The sequence below is a fragment of the Octodon degus genome, unplaced genomic scaffold (assembly GCF_000260255.1).
Source record: "Octodon degus isolate 3935 unplaced genomic scaffold, OctDeg1.0 scaffold00138, whole genome shotgun sequence".
NCBI lineage: Eukaryota > Metazoa > Chordata > Mammalia > Rodentia > Octodontidae > Octodon > Octodon degus.
Genome location: NW_004524714.1, coordinates 5,710,866 through 5,734,994, shown reverse-complemented (window position 1 = coordinate 5,734,994; position 24,129 = coordinate 5,710,866). Strand labels below are relative to the sequence as shown.

The following is a 24,129-nucleotide window of genomic DNA, read 5'->3' as shown; positions in this document are numbered from 1 at the left end:
CCGGGTGGCGGCTGTGGGAAGACTTGGGCTGGAGCTGGCACTCGGAGGCCTTGCCTTCAGACGGGCCAGGCCTCAGCAGGTCCTCTCACCCCCCAGTCCCTCCCTTCCAGGTATAAACTAAGCAGAGAGAGCTGGGCACACACCTGTAATCCCAGCGTTTGGGAGGCTGAGGCAGGAGGATGCCTACAAGTTTGAGGCCAGCCTGGGCTACATAATAAGGCATTATCTTAATTAATTAATTTAAAAAATGAGCAGAGAGCAAGTCCGTCAGCATCAGCCAGCTGGGGCTATTTTGCCTATTTGTGCTTGTTGTTCTGCTAACGCAGTCACTGGGTTTAAGCCCTGAGTCCCTGAGGATCATCACTCTCGGGCAGCCATCAGTTAAATATTTAAAGGACTGGCTGGGATTTCGAGATTGCAGGTTTTCTATTTTTTGTAGTCTTCAACTGCCTTTTTCTTTTTTTGGTATCAGGACTTGAACTCAGGGCCTGGTGCTTGCCAGGCAGGTGCTGTGCTGCTGAGCTACATCCCCAGCCCTGCCTTTCTGTTTCAAATAAGCATCACTAAATGGCAGGTGGAGATTTTATATTTTTGTAACGCCCTTCCTTGGCACAGTGAAGTTACCCAGCCTGTGTGTGCCCGAGAAATCCCTGCAGCCTGGGCCTGCTGCCTTCAGAGTGTGGCCTCCTGGGCAGGCGCTCCTCCTCCCCGCGTCCTGGACCCTTCTGGATTGGGGCGCCACCTTCCCAGGGTCACAGGCCTCTCAGACTCAGCTCACCACCAGGCTCCCCGGCCAGGAGCTGACCATCGGCTGACACAGACTCGTGAGCCCAGTGCAGTTGTTCGTGCAGCAGCCTGAAAGCGGGTCCTCATGCTTCCAGGAGAGTCATTTTCCACATGGGCTTATGCCAGAATCTCAGGGTTACAAGTGCAGATTCCTGGGCCCCACCCCGGCCCTGCTGTCAGCCCCTCTGCTGCAACTTGCACTCCCCTGGTGATGGTGCGCTCGTTGCCTCTCGGGAAATCATCCTGCCTTTCACAGTTCTGGATCTTCACATGTACCCCAGAGATCACCTCGCAGGGGCTGGCAGGCCAGGGCACAGCCCTCCAAGGGTCCTGAGCGCTGGCCTTTCCTGGAGGGAGAAGGGAACCATGAGGAGAGTCCCCAGAGTCACTTGGCTTTCCTCTTGGCAGGAGAGCCACGGCAAGCCTTTTCATGTCTCACAGATTAGTTGAGCTAGGACTGTACGCAGTGAGGCTCCCTCGAGTACTTACTGATTACTACTACTGGAGTAGTTTTTCCTGTTCTTAAACTTAATGTGAAGAAAATGGAAGCAAGCAGTCTGTGCTTTCTTTGTATGCGCCTGGCTCCTTTTGTTCTGTGTTAATGAGCTGTCTGGTTGCGTATACATGATGTTTGCCTTCTTCAGTGCTGTGCAGTATTCCATCGTGTGGCTAGACTGTCCTTTATCAGTTCACCCCCATTCTGTTATCTGACATTAGTTTCAGTTTGGGGCTAATGCAGGTAAGGCCCCTCTGTAGCTCTTGGCCTTGTCTTTGAGGGACAGGGAGCTCCTTTTGGGCACCCCACTCAGGAGTGGGATGGCTGTGTGACAGGGTCAGCAGGGTTGGCTTTAGAAGAGGCCGCCCAGCACTTTCAAGGTGCCGAGTACGCAAGACATGCAGTTGCTCTGCCCGCTCCCAGACTCTTGGGCCAAGCAGGCCCTCTTTTGGCGATGAGTGTTCAGGGTCATCTTTTCTTAGTGAGTTACAGAAATTTGGAAGTGTACAGGGCAGGGGTAGGGCTGGTCTGGAACTCAATGGGAGAGCACTGGTCCGGCATGGGTGGGGTCCCCATTCAGTCCCCAGCTTTGCAGAAATAGAGCCCAATACTCTGCCTGTCAGCAAGGCACTCACTGTGGCAGTCTTTTCTCTTGCCTTCTGACACTGCAGGAACTGAAGTTCCTTGTTTTGGTGAAATCTGCCTTCTTAGGGTCAGTACCTTTCCCATCCTGCATAGAAAAATCTCAGGTAACCCTGAGACTGAACCCGAGCTGGAGCTGGCCGTGACTGGATCCAAGGGCTCACTTTATGGGGCTCCTGGATCTTGGGTCGAGCCTGTTCCACTGCTTTTATGTGAGCATTTTCACCCAGGCCTCAGTTTCCCCATCTGTAAGGGCAGGGTGCCTTGTCCCAGGTGGACGGGGATATGGGTGGGGTGGCATGAAAGGCCTGGCCACATCAGCTGTGGTTGCTGTCCTCTGCCTGCTGTCATCTACCCTTGCTGATGCGGCCCCTTAGGGGAGTCTGCTCACTTGCTCCCATTCCCGCAGGCAGCTGCACCCTGATGCTCAGTTCAGGTGGGGCCTGGGGATCCGATCCAAGACCCCGGGGCTCCGTAATCTAGACACCTCCAATCTGCCCAGCCATCTCCCCTGGCTGAAGACAACAGGCCCCAGAGACTGAGGCCAGTCTCAGTCCTCCCCATACCCTGTGCTCCTGGCCCTATCTGGGCTCCTGAGTCCCACCCCTTGCTGTGTTTCAGTTGGGACACCGTACTACATGTCACCAGAGAGGATCCATGAGAACGGCTACAACTTCAAATCTGACATCTGGTCCCTGGGCTGCTTGCTCTACGAGGTGAGCCTCTGGTCCACGGCTAGGCAGCCTGTATGGGGCTCACTTGCCCACTGCGGGGAGGTGAGGGGTGATTGGAGCAGTGCATGTCCTCTGGGGGCACCAGGACCATCCGGGACCTGCTTCCCCACTCCACCCTCATGGCCTAGTCAGGAACATCAGACTCGAGATGGCACAGGCCTTGGCCGGCTCCCTCATGAGCGGGCTGGCCCTAGGAAGGGGACACACCAGAAGCAGACAGGGGGAGCCCAGGCAGGAATAATATGTGCCCACCCCTGGTCCTCTTCCTGATTTCCTTGGCAGTCACATCCGCCTGCTGATGATTTTGCCCACTGTTATTATTTTGCAATGTGTTGGGCTCCATCCAGGGTGCCGGGGACAGGAGGTGCTTAGCGTAGGCTCGTGCCTCTGAGTCGCTCTCCCCTGAAGGCATCCACATCTCTCAGAAGGCCTGCATCCCCACCCTGAATGGTGAAAGGAAACATCAGGTGGCCATTTCAGAGCAAGTGTGCAGCTGAAAAGAGGGACAACTCGTGTCCGAGTCTCAGTGGGCTGGGACACAAGACAGCAGAAGTACACACAATTACACCCACTTTGGCCATACTAGGATCTCGTGGCTTGGGGAGTGGGGCACGTGAGCTGTTCTCAGCCATAAACAATCAACAGCGGGGAGATCCAGGACCTCTCGGGTCACCACATTACTAAGCACACCCTCCTGCCACCCTGGCCTCCCAATGCTGGTGCCGCAGGGGCGCACCGTCCTGCCGAGCTCCAGGGTTCTTATCTGTCAGATGGGAGCAGTAGTTCCAGCCCCACACTGTCAACGCTCTGACAGTGAAGTGACAGGAGAGGGCTTCGGTTTATACAACTAGAACCTCGATTATCTTTCTGCTTTCTCTGGAGTCCATGTGGGTCTGGCATGGCGCTCATCAACTGAAAGGATCTCCCCATGCAGCTGACATGGCTGGGGACAGTGTGTGACACATAGGACAGGGTCCAGGGCTGCGTAAATGTTGGCATCTAGGAAGACTGTGTCCTTCGCTTCGTGGAACCAGGCAGCTTTGACTGTACCCGTATCTCATGCCTCAGCCTGAGACGTGTGGCATCCTGTGCTAGGCACCACAGTATGGCAGCTGTCATGCCCAGGGTCTCTGCCCAACAGGACTTCCCCTCCCTGTGTGCCAGGTAGAGTCATACCATGAACTCATGTGTGTGACTCACAGCTGTGGAGAGAGAGAGAGAGAGAGAGAGAGAGAGAGAGAGAGAGAGAGAGAGAGATGTAGTGGCTCATAAGGACCTGAGCCCAAATCCCAGCACCAGGCCAGGACAAGTTGGCACTGCCCACATGGCACGGGGTCCCCAGCTGCCTGCAGTGAGGTGTGAGGGCTACTCCTGGCCTGACCCAGACGCGGCCCCCACCTTGTCCATGAGGACACTGAAGTACAAGCTGGGCAGTTGCCACTCGCTGCCCACCGCTGGAGGGGAGTCTCCGACAGTTTGCCACACTTCCTTCTTGCTTTGGCCAGTGAGAAGCCACCATGCAGCTCAGCCCCAGGCCCCAAAGGACTCCTGTCTTTCTATCTTTGTCTTTTGTCACTAGTCCAGATAGTGTTTCCTTCTTTTCCCATTCTGTGCTTTCTATTTTCTGGAAGCTGCCTCTTGCCCTCTCTGAGCCTTGGGGGTCCCTAAACATAAACACAGGCCATCCAGGCTGACTGGAGTACAGCTCGCATCTCCTAGGCTGCCAGGCAGCTGGCTCCCTCTGCCTGAGAAACAGCTTCGTGGCTACTCCAGCTGCTGCTGGGCACCTGCCGCATGTCTGCCAACACAGGGGGCCCCCTTCATGGCACCCACTCTGCCTGCATGCAGGGCTGATGGATTTGTTGGCAGTACGTGGGGTGGTGCAGCTCACAGCCAGGGGGCATCAGCAATAAGCAGGCAGTGGGCTCCATGGGCCACATCCCCAGGGGTGGCTCTGCCCTCCTGGACATGGGCACTGATCTAAACCTGATGGCCCTGGCCCCGCTGGTGGTGGCTCCTGGAGAGCAACAGGGCAGCATGCCTTCCCCACCGCCACAACCCACGCTGTGGGAGAAGTAGATGTTTCCCAGCAGACAGGGCGCAGCGTACCTGGGCCCAGGGCTGCATAATTAGGAGACATCCTGCAGTCGTAACGGCAGCCTGCGCCGCAGGCAGCCTGCAGTGTCCTTCAGGGGTGCTGCCTGCGGAGCTGTGACAAAGCCCCCACCATTCCAGATTGCCACTGAGAATTCAGGGGGCTCTGGTGGAACATGGCCAGGAGCATGAAGAGCACACAGTCCCCATCTTCGATCTGTCAAGGCAGTATCCTGTATCAGTGTCCCTGTATCAGTGTCCTGTGGTTGCTGCACCAGACGATGGCAGGGTTGATAGCTTCACATGGCATTTGCCCTACGTTCTGGAGGCCAGAAGTCCACCTCTAATCTCACAGGGCCACTGTCAGGGTGTGCGTCACCCAGGGCTCTGTTCTGGGTCCTTTCTGTGGAAAATGGGCAGGCAGCCCACACCCTACAGCTTCTCCTCCTATCCTTGCGCCTCTTGCTTCTTAGCACCTCTCCAGTCCGCTCTGCCCTCATACTGGGGTGCTGCAGTAGGTGGCGCCCTCCTGCGAGTCCAAGAGGTCACACCCATCTGGGAGCCTGGGGATTTCATCCCATCCGCAGGATCCTCACTTGGTGGTGAGGAACCACCATGCTGCGGGCCTGTGCCCTCAGTGGGCACCCAGTGGAGCACTGAGAGGTCAGGCTCTGGAGAACTGTGCCAGCCAGCAACACTGCCCCAGACACCACAGGGAATGGCCTCAGAAAGCCTGGTGCTTTATTTTCATTACCAATGAGGCCCACAGAGGCACCCAGCAGGCCACCTGGCTTCCACAGCATTTATTTACTTACACAGGAACTCAGCTCTGAGATTGGAACTGAGAAAATTGGTGTGCCCAGTGCCACCTTCGGCAGGGAGCTCTCATGGGAGTGAGGGATGGGGTGCATTTGATGAGCAGAGACCCAGGAAGGATGGGACTGGAGGCTCCCAGCTGTGCTGATACAGGACACCACTCTGGGAGCAGCTGAGTGGCCCGTGCCCCACCCCAGGAGCAGGGCTTAGGGCCACCCTCCCCCAGGCCATACCGGGGAGGTGCTGGATGACACGATGTGTGTCTAGGGCCCTGACAGGCTGGAGCTAGATGCAATCCTGGTTCTTGCTGAAATCTGATTACCCCTTCTTTCTCCGACATCTCCTATCATGCTCCAGTTTCTCCCAGGCTTCCCAGTGGGGAAGCGCCCACCCGCCCTCTCAACAGCTCCCGGGAGGGAGCGCCAAGAGCCATGCTGTGGCAGCGCTTAACAAGGACCCAGCATCAGCCCCAAACAGCAGCTCCTCCCTCATCTGCGCCGACCAGCCAGAGGCTGGGTGGCCACCGGTGCTGGGGATCTTGCTATCCTGGGTAATCGTCCTAATCCCAGGATTGCCGGCAGCCCGAGCTTCCTTCATGGCCCGCTGCCCTGATGTGGGTAGAAGGCTGCGGCTGACAGCCGGAGGGGGCATCAGGGAGGGGTCCCAAGCGGCCAAGTTTGTGAAGATCAGATCAGATTGGCCTGCTGAAGGGTAATGGGTCCCTCGCACAAGATGTTAGGGCTCACGTTGACAGGGCCAACATTAAATGCCCTGTCTACCCTGAATAGAGTGGTCTCCAAAAAAATCCATCTGGAGCCTCCAGCCATAACTCAGGGGGTACCCAGATCACCCCTGTGACTGCCCTGGAGCCTCAGCTGTTCTCTGCTGTGGCAACAGATGTCCTTTTGAAACTGTCCAATTAACCCTTGGCACCCGAGGCTCCCATTTAAATTTTAGGAGATGCATCATCCTAATCAGGCCATTCACAGGCGGGGTAGTAAAGCCAGCTCTGGATCAGGTTCCCTCCCCATCCAGGTACCCTTCCTGCAAAGGGTGGGGAGGGGTCATAGTGGGAGGAGCAAGGGGTGATGCTGCCCACACACACTCACCTAAAGGCATGTGGCCAGGCCGGCACCAGGCCACAAGTGCCACCCCAGGGCAGGCTCCCAGACCTGGCCTAAGGAAACCCAAAATGCTGCCTCAAGGCCACCTGCAAACCCGAGGACCCTGCCCATGGGCACCAGTGTGAAGAGGATGGAGGGACCCTGAAAACTGAAGCCAGAGGGCACCCACAAAGCCTAAGCTGTTTAGGCTCCTGCCAGCCCCAAGGCAGGACTGGCCCTCCGTGCCAGCTGAGGTGGAGTAAGGATTCCGTGGGTCACTGCAGTGTGGACCAGGGGAGGACCCAGCCCGTCTGGGCCTTGAAGCTGCAATTGACCCGTTGTCTCCTACCCTGCAGATGGCCGCCCTCCAGAGCCCCTTCTATGGAGATAAAATGAATCTCTTTTCCCTCTGCCAGAAGATTGAGCAGTGTGACTACCCACCACTCCCAGGGGAGCACTACTCCGAGAAGGTGAGTCTGGAGGCCACAGCCCAGGCAGCCACGGGGCCACAGGAGGCTGAACTTGGGCTTACCCTGCAGGGTGGGGGAGGGAGATCTGTTAGGGCCCAGGCCCGAGCCAGTAGTTCTACTAGTCTCACAGACGTGGAGTGGCCCCTGAAGGCAGCAGCCAGCACACGGAGCACTGATGCCCTCCTGCTGGGCTCCCAACTTCCACCTGTTAAGGTGTCACAGACATGAGTCTGGGGCCCTCCTGGGCCCACCTGCGGGACCAGGGCCATTGCCTGTGATCTTACCCACTCTCGTCCCCCACCTTCTCTGTAAGGAAACCAAGACCCATCCAGCAAAGCAACTCACCCAAGTGACAGTGAACTTGGATGACCCTGCCCTTCCAAAGGCCATCATGTCTCCCGGTGACATGTCCCTTACAGTAGTCGAGTGTCCAGAGGCTAAGGCCTGGGAAGAGCTGCCCCATGCTTTCTGGCTGGCTGCTGCTCACAGCAGGCTGCACGGTGCAGCCTAGCTTTCCCATCTCCCACCCCAGGGGCAGGGGACAGGTCCAGGGAGTTATGCAGCGCCCTCCTCTCCTGACTGTGCCTCAGCCCTGGCTGAGTTCTCACAGGCACCTCTGGAGGAAGTATTTGTGCTCTGGACTGCAAGTCAGCAGGATAGGAAAAACGAGTTTCATTTCTTTCAAATTCCTAGCTACATTTGCTTTCTACTGTCTTGCCTTTGTTTACATTTTTTAATTTTATTGTTTTGATAGTTTTCTTCTTTTGTGTGTGTATTTTTAGGAAAGGGTCTACAGGGTGTTCAGGGTCTCACTACTAGATCGGACTTGTAGTGATCTGCCTGTTTACAGCCTCCCAAGAGCTGGGATTACAGGCGTGTACCATGTCTAGTCTCAACTGGAGTCTCAGCGTGCCGCTGGCACGGCATCTTTGTTTAAATTTGGACCTCACACTATTCAGAACCAGGAAGCTTACAGCCACACAATCAGGCACAAACCCCAACTAATCCTGTGCCTCAGCACCAGTCCACAGAGGGGTGCTGTCCTGTCTGCCTCTGTCCCAAGACTGCTCCAAACGCCCCTAGAACTCTCGACTCTTTTCTCCAGCCAGCCACGCTATCCTCAGACACCTGGGACTCTGGGTGCCCACTGTCTTGGCAGCAGTACACAGGCCCCCTAGACTCTGAGACTAGCGAGAGCCTCCTCCATATGGCCCTTGACCTCTTTAAAAATGAAAACAAGTTATTTTTGTTTCTTGATATCTGGAAATCTCAAACACATACTTACTGCCATCTGTTTGGTCACACACTTAACCCTAACCTGGCTTCCACGGGCACGTTAACTTGGTGGAGGCTGACCACAGCTGCCCCCTTAGTTGTGCACAGTAGGGGACCTTACCAGAGGTGTCTGGACAGGCTGTAGGCTTCCCTGTTGTCTGTTTAGGGCCTCCCAGTATTGAGAAAGCAGTGGGATCCAAGTATACAGTACGGAGGTCATGGGTGCTGACCTCAGGCTCCAAGGCCAGCTAGGAGGAGCCAAGTGGAGTCCTTGTTGGTGGACTCCCAGGCCCCAGCCCGAGCCCCCACAATGTTCCTCCAGCTGCTGCAGACTCCCAGGAGTGAATGCTAAGGCCACTCATCCCCCTCAGGTCCAGGACCTGGGGTCCCCAGCCCCCACAGCAGCAGGTATTTAAATGGAAAACACTGCAGTGAGCCCAGCCATGCAAGTTAAGACATAGGCTTCTTAAGGTCATTATTTTAATTACCATTAAAATAATTGGCACCAGGGCTATCAGAAGGGGAGGCGATCAGAGGCTCAAGCTGCCCCTCCCCCAGCCCGGGCAGGCGAAGCCTTCAGTGTCTGTATAATTAAAAGCGCCGTCTTTCATGAGCACAATGAAGAGGCCAGGGGGTGGGCAGACTGCAGCCCTGCTGCATGTTAATGCACTTATTATGATCAATAAGCCCTTTCCTTGAGTCAGGTCCTCGGGTTTGGGCCTCTGCGTGACTGACGGCAGCCACACGTGTGCCCTGGGTGCAGGCACACACATACATTACACACATGCAGAAACAGATGAGCCCAAAGGTGCACACAGGTCAGAGTTCAAAATTACTCTCATAGCCACTGTTAGGCTCTCCACACATGGCCTTGCGCCAGACAGGCCTGGGAGTGGCCCTGGCTACCCCTTGGGAGCTGTGCGGCCATGCACCCATCACTTAGCTTTGCACAGCATCGCTCTTTCTCTAATGGGAACAACAGCAACTTCTGGGTGCTGCAAGGATCCCTTGTACTGATGGGGACAGAAGTACTTGCGATGGCTGTGATAACAGCAACTGCTTTCTCCTCGCAGCTCCGAGAACTGGTCAGTATGTGTATCTACCCCGACCCGGACCAGAGACCAGACATCGTGTATGTGCACCAGGTGGCCAAGCAGATGCACGTCTGGATGTCCAGCACCTGAGTGGGTGCTGAGCCTCATCAAAAGCTAACACCACTTTGCCTTACTTGAGTCTTCTGAAGCAGCCTCCTGCAGCCTCAACAACAGCTGAGATAAGAGGCTTCAGCAGATCCCCCAAAGGCAGCCAGCCTTTGCAGCAGATGCTGAACACAGAACAGCCAGGCGATGGTCAAATCTCAAAGTCCTTTCTCTGTACTGGCTGGACCATCTCAGCTGGCTCATAACTAAGGCGCATTCAGCAAGCCACCAAAGCCTCCGACATCTGGACTGTAATGTGAATCTTTGGGGAATTCCGAGGCCTGTCCAAGTCTACACTGGCGGGAGACTTGCGGGGGTGCTGTGACTTGTGTGAGCCTCTGACCGTGGTTAGCAGCAAGTTAATTCTTAGTTATCTTTCCAGACAATCAAGCTGTGTGCTCAGTTTACTCTGTTGTAAAGGGATAATGTGGAAATGATTTTTTAAAACTAGAGTAGAGATTTCACTAATATTTTTAATCTGCATTTTATAACTTGAGTGATGATGAGAACCCAGCATCTAGCAGAGCTTTGTGAGGTAAATGGCAGCTGAAAGCCAGGTTTGGGCAGCCTGGTTATTCATCTCCTGTACCACTGCCACGTACCAGGCACTCACTGTCACCTCCTGCAGTGCTGGTGGCTCCTTTCATGACCAGTGTTAGGCATTTCCCTCTGTGGCAAAGGAAGCCTGGGCTTTGTCCTTGGGCTCTTCTTAGCAAATTCTGGTTCTGCTCCTAGTGTGACTTTGGTCACGTTTGTTAGCCTTTCTGAGCCTTTGTTTCCTCATCTCTAAAATAGGATCGATACTCTCTACCTGTAGGTAGACCGAATTCAAAATAAAAGATGATGCAGGTAACCCCAAAGCAGTAGCTACTCACCCTTTAGAAAACTTGCCCATGGGCCATGTATATCAAGAATTAAAAGTACAACTGTATTATGCGTAGGAAACCAGAACCATGTTCATTTATTGCTTGTTCCCAAATAGGATGAACTGTGAAGATAATTTATAAATGTGAATTTAAGGAAATTCAAGCTCTAGAAGTAGTATGAATTGTGTTTTTATATGCAAGTTAACCTTCCCTGGTGTCTTGGTCAGGTATCCTGACCTCCCCTAGCTGACACGGCCTGGAGGCCACTGCCTGTCTTCTCGCTGAGCTTCGCTCTGTGCAACACCAAGATGCTGTCAAGGCTTCAGAGCAATCTCCAGATGCCTCTGCTCTGTATGTGCTCTCGTGTTTGAAATAAAGCAGGGAGGGGGGCACCTTCTGTGATTTGGGGGTTTAAAACCACTTCCAACAGTTTCTTCTTGAACTGGGAGATCCTAAACCTAACACGTCAGCAACACAAGTTCTTGAGCTTTGGAAAAGTTTGTCAGGCCCCAGACATTGTGAGTAATCTTGGAATTTTCTTAAGCTCCCCAAATGACTCTGACAGCCGCCAGCCAAGTGGCAGCCTCAGTAACTGCACTGACCTCCCGGGGCCCACTCCCAGCTGTTCCCAAGGGGAGCTGTGTCAGGTGGATACAGCCTGGAGTTTTTACGTGAGACACCACTGTGTCCTGCCCAGCAATAGCTGCTCAAAGTCTTCCCAATTCCAGACAGACTTTCTTTGCAAATTTTTCTGCTTCTGGCTCTGAGACCCTTGGCACAGCAGCCTCAGCACACGGAATAACTTGTCACATGCCACTGTCCCTTCCCGAGAACAATCTGCCCTATGGAACAGGGCCCTCTGGAGGCGTACAGTATCCAAGATCCCCAGCCTGAGGGCCTGTGACACAGCCACATCATACTATTTTGATTTTTTTTTTTATTTATTTGAGAGAGAGAGAGAGAGAGAGAGAGAGAGAGAGAAAGAGAGAGAGAGAGAGAGGTGTGTGTGTGTGGCCAGCTCAGCCCACCAGGGGGCGGGGCTGGCTGGCATGTGGTGCTGGGGGATCGAACCGCAGTCCCTGATGCTTTGCCAAGCTAGTTCCAAGTAGGTGCTTTAGACCACTGAGCCATCTCTCCAGCCCACATCATACTATTTTGGTATCAGGAATTGAACTTAAAACCTTGCATCTGCCAAACAGGACTGTGTCCCTAAGCTAAATCCCTGGCCCAGATAGTCACATCTTAAGTGCAGGACATTTCTCTGATGTCCTGAAACTGACACAGAAGAGCATGCCCAGCTTAGTGCAGCTATGGGGAAGCTGACCATCCTGTTGACCTTTTCTTTTCTTTCTTTCTTTCTTTTGGCAGAGCTGGGGATTGAACTCAGGATGTATTTATTTATTTGGTAGAGTCCCACTATACGGTAAGGACTCATAGTGACTCTATCCCTGCTTCCTCAATGACGGGATTACAGGTGTGTGCAACCACGCCCAGCTTAGTGGCTGTCACAGGGTGCCTGGGGCTCCAGATCAGGGATCAGACCCAGGACCTTGCGCTTGCCAGGCAGGTGCTTAGACCACCAAACTATCTCCCCAGCCCCTGTTGGCCTCTTCTTGGTGCTGCAAACTAAGCAGGGTCTCAGAATAAAAACTCACAAGATTTTTCATTATTCTTTTTGGAGATGGAACCCAGGACCTTGCTCTACCACTGAGCCACCCAGCCCAACTTCTCTGCATTCCTGCTTGGCTGCTGGGGCAGAGGCTGCCCTGCACGAATCACTCTATGGGGACACCAATGCCCCTCTGCCCCTGGGCAGAGTCTCGGAACCCCAGTAGAGGAAGGCAAGAGTGTTCTCCTAAGGAACCAAAGTGACTGCACAGCTTCAGGCCCAAGGTGGCCTGCCCTATTTTCAGGGAGGCCACACTGCTGACACCACAACCAGAATGGTTCTCCCAGAGGAATTAGGCACCTGAAAGGGAGGCCTGATCAATGGGCCTCAGTGCCCCAAAAACCACAGTCTTCAAACCTCAACTCCTCACTGTAGTTTTCATTTTTATTGAGCTCCATTCAGCAAACAGCTAAATGAGTATCTTCCACAGAGCTCCACTGCCCCCCACTCTTCTAAGGCAGCATCCAGCACCTGCTGACATTTCAGGAAGTGTCCATTGTTTGGACAGTCTCCTCCAGCACCTCAATCTCCAAAGTGGTGACTTTCTCAGACAGGACTGCAGTGGTCCCCTTCTCACACCTGTACCGGCCAAACCTAGTTAACAAAAACAAAGGCACAGTTAGGATTGCCCTCCAGGTGCTAGGCAGAGGGCTTGAGTGCAGAGTTCTGGCCAGGCAGCAAGCAGGGCCAGAGGTCCAGACTCTACTCTGCCCTGGGGAAGTCAAGCCCACAGGGCTCCCCTCCCATAGCTTCCAAGGGCTAAGAAAAGGGGAGACCTGGCAGGGATCCAGCCTTGGCACACAGAAGAGGAGTCCAGTGAGCAGCTGTCCATGTGCTCCAGAGTTCCCCAGTCTCTACCTCATACATGCTGGGAAACAACTGGGCCTTCAGGCTGCAGGCTTATACCCAACTGCCCCTTAGTAGCGTAGGCAAAGCCTCTCTTTTCCACCACGATCATCCTGTTGTAAGCAACAAGGCTGGTTCAGCCATCCTCTGCATCTAAGCTATCCAGAAGCACCTACTACAGAAAGTGTGCATAGTCAAATTCCCAGCTTGTCACTTTAGCCTACACTCTCATGGACCAGGGTAACTGTCCCCTGTAGGGAAATGATGGATCATCACCAAGACACAACTTCTTTTTGGGTGCAAGCAAAAGGGAGTCATCAGACACACAGGTGAGCAGTTAACTCACCCTGGGGCCAGGAGTTCTGACACGGTCATACAGAAGTACACGCCCTACTGTGCTCTGGTCTGCTCCCAGCTGGCACAGACCAATGGAAGGCTGCTGGCGTTGCCATAACCATGTGCTTCTGGAAAACTTGTCCTCTTAAATGGTTTCTTGGGCTCCAAAAGGGAGCAGGAAGCCAAAAACATGGGCATGGATAGAGTTCTACATCATATTTTGGAGCTGAGACAGAGGGGCAGATCTGACCTTACTCCTGCCAATCCTTCCCACAATGCCACCTTGCCACCCCAGGGCCTGAGGATGTCTCTCAGCCCACCATGCTGGGGCCTTGGCAGCAGCATGCAGTCACAGAGCCATAGTCCAGTGGTCACGTGCATAACTCACATGAGCAGTGCCCAATATCCATAGGAGGCAGGGCCACAAGAGGTCCTCCCTGGGGGAGGGCCTGTGTGGGACAGGCTTCCATCACCTCAGCAGTGGACAGCACAGACAGCACAGCACAGACCAGCAATGTGGCTCAAAGGGCAAGGGCCACGGTGGCACTGGTACCTACACAGGCCTCTTGCTCTGCCCCAACATGCTGCCTACTCTGAAGAGTGTCTGCCTTGCCCCATCATCAGTCACTAGCCAAGAATAACAGTGGGATTCCAGAGTATGGACACCATCACTGCAATGCCCCCTGCGCTGAGGAAAGCAGCCTGTCCAGAGGGCAGGTCACTCCCCAGCTCTCCTGTAACACCTGGTCATTTTATTTCAGTCCAGAAATATGGTCCCCTTTATAGGTGAGAAACATAGCTGTGACTACAGTCCCATCTCAACCATGCACTACACTTTCCAATGGTTCACACAGGGCCTTCAGAACCCTTACCCAGATACTGATCAGTCTGAATGGAACCGCACCCTCTCCTCTCCCATCACTCACTGGCTTCCATCCTCAGGCAGCTGGGCCAAACCTGCTCTCCCAGAAAGCTCTGTCCCTGACAGGTTGCATCCGTTCCTGCTCAAAGTCCAGCCTACTCTGTGGGCTCCTTAGAGACCTCCTAGGCTAGCTCCATTACACTAAGTGCAGGAAGACTGATGACCACAGCTACTGAGCCAGCCAGCTGGGACGCCCTGGCCCACAGAGATGCATGGAGCATCCAGTGACACCCTGTCCTTGCCTTCTGGGGAGTCCTGGAGCTTCAGATCTGCAGTGCAGATAAGACCAAGCACTCAATGAAAGCAGGCCACCCCTTAGCAGAGGTCACAGACACTTCTCACTCCCTTCAGTGAACGTGGCAGGGCACAGAACTCAGGAGCCACATGCTGGGCTGTGTGAGCTCCAGGAATAAGTCAGGAGGTTATAGGGTGGCCCAGCAGCTGGACACCCATGAGAAATTGCTGAGGACCTGTGCATATACACGCCTGTTCCAAAAACTTAGAACCCCATCCCAGCGCCCTGAACCTGGCCTGCACTGCCACAATGAGCCATTGACATGGTGTATACCACAGTTTAGTTGCACAACTCCCTCTAGTGTTGTGACATGGTCAGCTAGAGTCAACACTGAGATGCTCCCAGCTAGTGGCTTAGACAGGATGAGGAAAAAACATACCTCCTTGCACAGCTCTGTGCTGTGCTATGGATTCTCCCCTGCTCACCCACCACAAAACGGTGAACTAGGGGCTAAGGACATTTACCACCTAAAACGGGTCAGGACTTTCTTCTTATAAAGGGTCAAGTTATAAATATTTCAACTTTTGTGGGCATATCAGTCTCACAACTGCTTATCTCTGCCACGGCCCACCCATCTTTCCTACCACAACACTAGGTTAAATCCCTTGTCCACACCCTACCATGGCCTGCTGTCACAGCACAAATGTTGACTATAAGGTCTGTGTGTAAGGCTGGCTTGGGACCCCAGCTTTTCTCCACAGGGAAAAGTACTCAGAAAATTCAAGCATGCCAGAAGGAGGTCACCCATTCACTCACCTAGTCCCCTTCTTGTTGGGCACTGAGAATGGGTGAAGAAAGTCGAGCTTGTTCTTGCTGATGACACACAGGTCAATGTTGCTCCCAGACCCCAAGTCATTGAAGATGCCAGCTGCAATGGCTTCACTCACCAACTTCTTAGCCTCTTCCTCCTGAGAAAAAGAAGGGCAGCTTAACACAGAATGCCCACAGCGAGTTGCAGGCCTGATGTAAAGCCCCAAAGTACTCTCATGATGGAGGATAGGATCTTGAGGCTGCAGAGTGTTTCCAACGCCCATTTTACCAATGAAGAAAAGATCTCAAAGAGCCGAAGTGTCTTGCCTATGGCTGCAACGCTGCTCAGCAGGGGACTGGGCCTTTCAACCCTTGACGCATACCTTCCACCTTTACCATGGCTTCACACTGCAAAGCCACTACAAAATGGTGAGCTAGGGGCTGAGGACGTTTACCAACTAAAACAGGTCAGTACTTTCTTCTTGTAAAGGGTCAGGTCGTAAATATTTCAGCTTTTGTGGGCACTTCAGTCTCACAACTGCTCATCCCTGCCATGGTAGCATCAAACAGCCACAAAAACACATCAGCAAATAGGTATGAGTGTTTCCCAATAAAACTTTAAATATTCAGCAGTGGTTGAAACTTACTTCCTGGTAACATAATGGAAACAGTATCATGGGACTTCAAGGCAGTGAGACCTCTCCCCACTCCTAAGCCCAACATTCACCAAAGAGACTTCTCTGAAGTCCCCTCTCCTTTGCTCTGCCTAAAAGCATTAAGTCTAAGTCCCCAGCGGTTATTCCGAAGTACTCATTACTCTCCGTTAGGAAGACCTGGCTAGGAGTGAGGGCTGCAGAGCGCCCATCGTGTAGGTGTGCCAATCCAGTGGGGCATCAGACGCAAGTGACCACAGTGCTGTGTAGAGAGAACTAAGGCCACCCGAGCAGGAGCTGTGGGAACGCTGGTCGGAGCAATACCGGGCACTCAGAAAACAGCACCCAACAGCAAGCAACTGGGCACAAACTGGGGACGCTGAGTTCAAGTCCTTCAGCCAGCAAGGACAGAAACAAACCAACCTCCCCAAAGAAGGGAAAGCAGCCCCTGTGGCAGCCCTTCCCCACCTTCCCGGACAGAATCTACACACACACCAGCTGATCGAAGTTCATCCAATGCTCCAAAAGATTCCCCTCCCCAAAATTCAGCTTGAGATGCTCCCACAGCAGAGTCACCATCTGTGAAAGATCAGAGCCCACTCCAGCCTCCTGCTCCCCTGCCTGTTCCAGCCAGCCTGGGATGCCAGAGACGTGAGCACCCCCTGCAGACTAAGAAGGGCAAGAGGCTCCTAGTGAAGTGTATGCAGGCTCGGCAGACCAGAAGCAGGACTAGGGGGTTATTTTTATCTTTACCTCCCACACATTTTTCATTTCCTGAATGATGCACACATGGGGTCAAGGAAGCCAGTTATTCTCATACAAATACAGCCTCTTAAGAATTCTCTCAAATCAGGTCCTCTAATCAGGAACTCTCCTGGGACTCTCCGTAGCCTTACCCAAGCCAGTATGGTGTAGCATCATTCCAGCACTCAGAAGGCTGAGGCAAGAGACTCGTGAGTTTGAGGTCACCCTGAACTACACAGCCCCTGTCTCAGAGAAGCAGTAAATACACTGCTCCAAGAAAAGCCTCAGGTAGCAACAAAAGCTCCTCAGCCAAGGAGAATGACCACTGCCACCACAGACAGCAAAACCCAACCACCAATGTGCTCCAGCAATCTTATTCCAGTTTGCTTCACTGACTCACCAACCTTAGCCACTCAAGTGTGTGCATGCACACAAAGCACCTGGCTCAGGCATGTTCCTGGCTGCATCGCTCCCATCCCTGCTCTTCCATCTTAATATCTAACCCTTTCCTTTACTTCATCTTCCCCACCACTGCTGCTGGTACCCTGCGCCACCTCAAACCAGCCAACATACCTAATGGACATTACAAATCCTGCTGGCAGTACTTAGGACTGCACATCTGTATTCCTCCAGGGGTTTTATTTTGAAGGCCAGGGAGGGGGCAAGATGTAAAGAAACCAGAAATACACACCTGATAGTCAAGGTGTGTATTTGACTCTTAGTAAGAGTCAATCTATGTGACTGTGCACACAGGAACTAAACTAATAGTCCTAAGGAGTACAGAAGATTTCTTCTATTTTACAAATATTTTGTAACATGGCTGCATAACTGATAACATTTATAAATGTAGCTTTTTTTTTTCATACCAGAGATTGAACTCAGGATCTCAACACTTGCCAGGAAGGTGTGAATGCTGCTGAGCCATCACCTCAGCAATGTAGAAATGTTGAAATGCATCAGGTATAGTCTGATATACTATGAAAATTACCAAGTGTGCTGTTAAGTGTTAAAAACTAGAAAAGGGTATCTTTTAAATTTCTTTCCTCTCCACCAATTCTAGGGAAGATAATTCCTTAAGGTCTTCTTACGAGTTCCTGACTCCCCCACCCCCCAAAGTCACCCCCTTATGTTTATAGGACTGAAGATGTTAAGAAATGGCACAAATCTTAACATTTATAAAGCAACTACTAGGGCCAGTGAGACAGCTCAGCAATCTAAGTGTTTGCTTAGGTAAGCACAGGGGCCAGGGTTTGATCCCTGGCACCACATGCTGTGCCGCTCCCCCCACTTCCCTTGTGCTGAGTTTGGCAATGGAGTCTAGACATGGTGGTGCAGGCCTGAAATCCTAGCACTAGGAGGGCAGAAAACAGAGGATCACTACCAGTCCGAGCTGCATAGTGAGACCCTGCACAAAAACAAAAAAACCTATAAAGCACCTACTATAAGGGGCCAACTCAAGTAGGCATTGTCTTTCTTTCTTCCTTTTTTTTTTTTGGTCTTTTTGAGAGTCTCACTATGTAGCTCAGGCTGGCCTTAAGCTCACTTTGTAGCCCAGGCTGCTCTCAAACTTGCACCAATCCTCCTGACTCAGCCTCTGAATGCTGCAATTACAGGCATGTGCCACCACATTCAGCCTGAGTTAGGCATTCTGACACTCTTCATTTTGTTTACTTCTGCTCCTACCATCTTTGGAGTCCAGGATTATCACAGACTATGGCTGAGAGGCTCAGACGGCTAATGACTAGTACAGAGTAGAACCAGTCTTTCAGCAGTCCTCCTTGGGCTGGGGACTCTTCATCAGGAAGAACCAGTAGAGACCAGTTCTCCTGATTCAGGGCCATATGGCTCTCCATCATCAAAGATCCTCAGAACCTAAGCAAGCTTAAGAGAAGGAAAATGGTAGCTGCCGATTTCTCACTAGGCCACCAGCAGCTCCTTTGACACTGATTTCCACTGCAGCATCGGGAGAACTGTGTTTCCCAAGTTACCCACAGACCAACCACCTGAAGGGCCTTCTTTGTTCTCAACCACACTGGAATAACATTCCTGATACAATTTCAAAGATCAATATTGAGATTGGAGGACTTGCTAGGCACAGTGGCACAGGCCTGTAATCCCAACCACTTGGGAGACAGACAAGAAGATCACAAGTTCAAGGCCAGCGTGGGCAACTTAGTAGAAGCCTGTTTCAAAACGAAGTAAAATTGTAAAAAGGGGTGAGGATATAGTTTAGTGATCTTAGTGCTTGCCTTACATACATGAGACCCTAGGTTTAGTTCCCATTAAAAATTAAAAAGCTTGAAATTTCACATATTTCTCCCCTTAGCACCAAAAACTCTCAAAACACAGATGAAAATTACCATCATTCTACTGTCTGCCTATTACTTAATCTCATCAATAAAAATTTCCAGAGACCTACTGTGTTCCACCAACTGCTTTATAATGCTGAATACTGTCTCTGTCTACAGTATGCCCACACAGAAGTGTAGACACATATGCAAATACACTCCTGGGCATATTCACGCTGTGTTTTCTTTATAGTGAAATTTTGCAATTAAACAACTTTTGTCTTTAACATGTGCTACCAAATATTTGAGAAAACTTATCAAGAAAAACCACAAACTAAAGGCAAGAGGTGGGGAAAACACCACATTTTTATCTGTCTCTGGTCCACAATAAATGCAGGAAACACTATCTTCCTTTAGGAGAAGATTCACTGTTTCTAGGGAAACTGCCCTTCTCTTTTCTGGAAGATACAGAGTGACTTGAGTCCTGAGCGCATCTGTCTGGAGATAGCTGTGACAGAGGGGTTCTAACCCTACAGAGCCGGTGTCCCCGGCTGGCCAGGCCCAGGTGGGACACTGCCTGCTGCCTGGCCAGCGGCCTCCTCCAGCTAGCTGTTCATGAATTTATGCTGCTTGTCCCAAGGGAACCTAGAGATTCAGTGCATATAGTGGGACTCATGCCTGCTACTAGAAAAGAGGCTTCTAGGACAGGGAAGCTTCCTTTTTCAATCTGAATTCAGCCAAAAGAACACCATGACCCTGGTGACTACATGCCAGTGGGAGGATCCAGCTTCAAGGCCAACAGGCAGATGCAAAGGCAGACAGACTTGGCTCGCAGACCCAGACCCCTACAAACCTCTGTGTGGCCCTGGGCAGGTCACATTGCCTCTCTGAATTCATTCTCCTGCTCCGGAATATAATAATAAGTTGCACCTCACAGAAATGCTGCACAAATTAGAAAGTAAGTATAAAAAGAACCTATTATACTTTGGCTTACAGCTGTTGCTTAGTAACTGGTGACTTACTGATGAAAGTAAGTCAGAGGGCTCCTGCAACAGTTCACCCCTACACAATGACCACTATACCCAAACCAAGAGACAGTGGTCCAAACAAACCTGCTGACAGATCTCACCCTGTTCCATAGAGAAGTTCCTGTAATAATTAATCCAAGCAAAAAGCATACTCCCTAAAAGTTCAGAGAATATAAAAGGAACACTTCCTGCTTTATGGCTACAAAGACCAAACTAACTGGGAATATCAGTCCCCCGGGCCACCCCTGCTTCTTAAATGAGATTACACTAAGAGTGATGGACTGTACTACAAGTCAGCTGTGACAAGCAGCACTTTATAGAGCTATCTGTTTGTCTCCATCACTGCATCGCACAATGTGTCCCTGGACTCCAATGTGCAGCTCCATTTACCGCTACATGACAAATGGGCAGCACTTGTAAAAGGCACAAAGAGGTCCACATCGGCCACGTAATGGTCACCACAGCTGTACCCAAGTGCTTGAGGGGACAAAACAGACCCCCAAGTTCATTAAACTGACCAGTAATGGATCTTTCAAAAAGTGCCTTAGGAATTGTACAGAAAAGGCTAAAATAAATAACTCAGCATGGAAGGGTAATCTGAAATGGTGTTTGATAAATTATTTATACCACAGGCGATTGTCTGCATTTAATATTGGAGCTACTAGTAGCATCTTTAAAAGATGATTTATGTGTTGTAATGCTATTAAACTTTATATTGGCCCACTGCTAGCTATAAAGTCTGCTGAGATTTAGAGAATGAGTTTTAAACTGTCACTGCAACATCATAGGAGATGGAGACTGTATTAAATCTTTACTTTAAACCTGTTATCTAGAGAGTTGCATTTTGTAGACACTCACAAACTGATAGATTACCTTGGCATCCGCTGTGGTGCGGGTCCAAAAGAGTACTTTTCTGTTCTTGTCTACAGAGCTCCTCTTCTTATTGAAGTCATTCTGAGATTAGGACCATCACCAGAGTGAACTGTAGGTATGCCAGCCAATGGACACCCTGGACAGTTCAGCAGCAGCTAAATACTGTTTAAATAAACCCTCCACATTTGACTACATGCTTATGCATACTAGATAGTATTTTAGTTATGCTGGGTACAGGCAATACATTAAATATGCATTTGACTGAATACCTAACATACTGTCTTAAGTGTAACCTTGGAATGTAAAACTACACATATATGGCCAGCCAACTGAAAGAATTCATTTGTAACTAAGAATTTTTAATTTTTATTTGTCTGCTTCCTTTCTGTGGTACTGCGGAGTGAGCTCAGGGCTTCCTGCATGCTAGGTAAAGGCTCCAGCATCAAACTAGATCCCCATTCCCTTTTCATGTTTTATTTTGAGACAGGGTCTCACTCAATAGCCTACGTTGGGATTAAACTTGACATCCTCCTACCTCAGATTCTGAGTAGCTACTCTGACCACCATGTGCCACTACACCAGGCTAAAAGAATCTATGAAGAAACAAAGGAAAATATTTTCTGTTTATGTAGGTAAGAAGCTGATGTAAGGGGTAAAAAAAAAAAAGGAAGAAATATTCAGCCTTTGGACATGAGGAATTCCTGGGGCTGTACCTTAGCCTGCCATTGTTTGCATTGTTTTGTTTTGCAAAGCACTGAAGGTGTGTCCCTTGCTCTCTGTCCCACCTCTATGCCAGGTGTCAGGGGACAGTTCCTCTACCTTTCTTCTCTTGGGAACATGAATGCGGAGGGCATCTCGGCAGAACTCTCACACAACTTTCATCCAATCTTCTACTGTTACTGAATCTACATTTAACTCCACTTTAGTTCGTTACAATCTGTTCCTTTATTAACAACTACAGCTTTAACTGAGCTCAAGCAGGAGGTCTGGGGAGATGATGGTCAAAGACCACAAAGTTTCCCTTAGGAGGAGTAAGCTGCAGAGCTCTGCTGTGCAATACATGGTGACAATGTCTTCTTGAAAATTACTAACAGCAGATTGCCAGTGTTCTCAACCCCCCCACACACAAAATAAGTGTGTTGAGGTAATACATATGTTAATTAGCTTGATTTAGCCACTCCATAACATATACATATTTCAAAGCATCATGTTGTCTATGATAAATTTATTCCATTTTTGTCAATTCAAAATTAAAGAATTGTTGAAGCAGTGAAAATTCATTTTGGAAAATCTTTAACTCTTTGTTTCTTTGATTTGAAACAATAAGATACCATTGCTCTGGGCTTGGGCTTGGGATTCAGTGTGAGTTAAAGAGTGCTTTGTAGCATGCAGAAGGCCGTGGATTAAATCCCAGGCACTGCAAAAGCAAACAAGAAAATTCTGTTGCTCTCATCATTGACGGTACAGTGGCTGAAAATCTGGATGAGACCCAAATTTGGATTATAAAAAGAGAACCTGACTTGTGTACCTCAGAGTGGACTGCATGCCTTCTCGGTCTCTGCATCCTGGGCAGCGAGCACAGTACACACCCTATCCATTAACGAATGGAAGACAGAACCGTAACTCCAATGCACGCATGCACTGCTTTGACAAACTCAAGGATGGAACTATGAGACAGAACAAGGCCAAATGGTATAACTCCAAAATTATACCAAAACCAAGCTAGGGGCCACCTGAAGCCAGTTAACTGTGGGAAAGCAGAGGTTTGTAACATGAGGTCTTGTGGTGTGGCTTGCCTATGTGTTGAGGTTCTGACTATCTGACTATGCCACTGATGTGACCTAAAGGTATTAATAGATGGTAGTTGAATAAAATTTAAAGAGCTCAAAAAAGTGTTTAAAACAGGTTCCCCTTCCCAAGCAGGAGGCTTCCCACACACACCTATGCATCCAGTGTGACCATATCTTCTAAACTGGAAAAAGCTAGTTTGTTTTCAGACTGACTTGTGTGACAAAAGCAAAGGGTCACATGCTTTTGTCACATGAGCTGTTTAGGTCAATGCAGATGCTTATGTGAACACCTCGGAAGTGTGTGGTGGCCAGGGTTGAGTTGCCTGTTACATCCTCTACCACTGGGAGTGGGTGCTGCACGCATATGCATATGTCAGGTCTGGGAGACACAAGGGAGGGATGGAGGGAGGAAAGGCTGTAGGTACTGGAGTAATTTAGGTGTTACAAGCAAGGATGGGACTAGGCCTGCTCCAGATCACTAAAGGGCATGAAAGCCTGACCAAAATTATAGACCAGGAAAGAAGATGAAGATGCTGTTCAGTCACAATGGGCTATTCCTAAGTAGTTCTCTGCTCTCTGACCATAGGCTGTCCCTCTGGAACATGGATCCGTGTTTCTGTTCAACGGTGGGGGAGAAGAGTCCCTGCCACACAGATTTTACAAAGAAACTTGTTAGCAAGTTCTAAGGTGAAAGGAAAAAGGCAAGGGTGTAAGAGAATGAACCCCAGGTCTGAGCCATGTACCTCCATTCCCTACAGAACTCCCATCTGCTTGTACAGGTGAGGAAACTGAGGCTCTCAGAAAAGCTGGCTGGTACCCAAGGCACAGAGCTGTGTGTAAGTTGGACGCATAGTTAGTGATCTGTGCCAAGCTAGTGCCTGGCATCACCAAAGCCTGTTTCCCTAATCTACCATTAGGAAAACTGGTGGCGGGCAAGTGGTTTTTGCTGGAATCTGTGACAAGTGAATAAAGAAAAAATACCTAGGCTTCCAGAGGGAAAAGGACCAAAAGTGATGAGAACATATTGCTTCCCACAAGGAAGAGAAACCAGTGTTCACAGCATATGTGTATACAAATATATATTTCCAAGGCTGCATTGAAGCAAATGTAACCAGAGAAAAGAAAAAAAGACTGAGTTTAAATAAAGTGAGAAATATGCTTAACAATCTTAAAAATGAAAACTGGAGAGACTCAGGTACTAGATTTTTTTTTTTTTTTAAATAGATTTTAGAGCCCTCCGGATGCTGAATAGACCCAGAGTGCAGGCCCGCCAGTGAGTGAGACCACCCAGGGCCTGGCGGGACCCTGAATAGACCCAGAGCGCAGGCCCGGTGAGTGAGATGACCTGGGACCCTCCGGATCCTGAATAGACCCAGAGCGCAGGCCCAGCACGGAACCCTTCAGCAGAACTCTCTGCAAAGAGGCTAGAGGCAAGACCCACCCAGCTGATTCAG

The 24,129-nt window shown here is 50.7% G+C and overlaps 2 protein-coding genes across 6 annotated transcripts in view; one reads left to right on the top strand and one right to left on the bottom strand.

The window, feature by feature from the left end:
- Nek6 (NIMA related kinase 6) overlaps positions 1-10,644 on the top strand; it is a 69,101-nt gene extending 58,457 nt beyond the window's left edge. For 4 of the 5 annotated variants that reach the window (XM_023701638.1, XM_023701639.1, XM_023701640.1 and 1 more), the window contains 3 exons: positions 2,546-2,640; positions 7,028-7,141; positions 9,490-9,655. In XM_023701638.1, the coding sequence (XP_023557406.1) occupies positions 2,546-2,640; positions 7,028-7,141; positions 9,490-9,600 (320 nt within the window). In that variant the 3' untranslated portion in view covers positions 9,601-9,655. Of the gene's footprint in view, positions 1-2,545; positions 2,641-7,027; positions 7,142-9,489 lie in introns of all 5 variants that reach the window. The other variant, XM_004641588.3, reaches the window with a different exon arrangement.
- A 1,864-nt stretch (positions 10,645-12,508) lies between these two features.
- The window catches only part of Psmb7 (proteasome subunit beta 7), a 66,010-nt gene continuing 54,389 nt past the window's right edge, over positions 12,509-24,129 (bottom strand). The window contains exons 6-7 of the mRNA XM_004641624.2: positions 15,306-15,457; positions 12,509-12,744 (exon numbers count right to left, since the gene is read on the bottom strand). Of these exons, the coding sequence (XP_004641681.1) occupies positions 12,633-12,744; positions 15,306-15,457 (264 nt within the window). The 3' untranslated portion in view covers positions 12,509-12,632. The remainder of the gene's footprint in view (positions 12,745-15,305; positions 15,458-24,129) is intronic.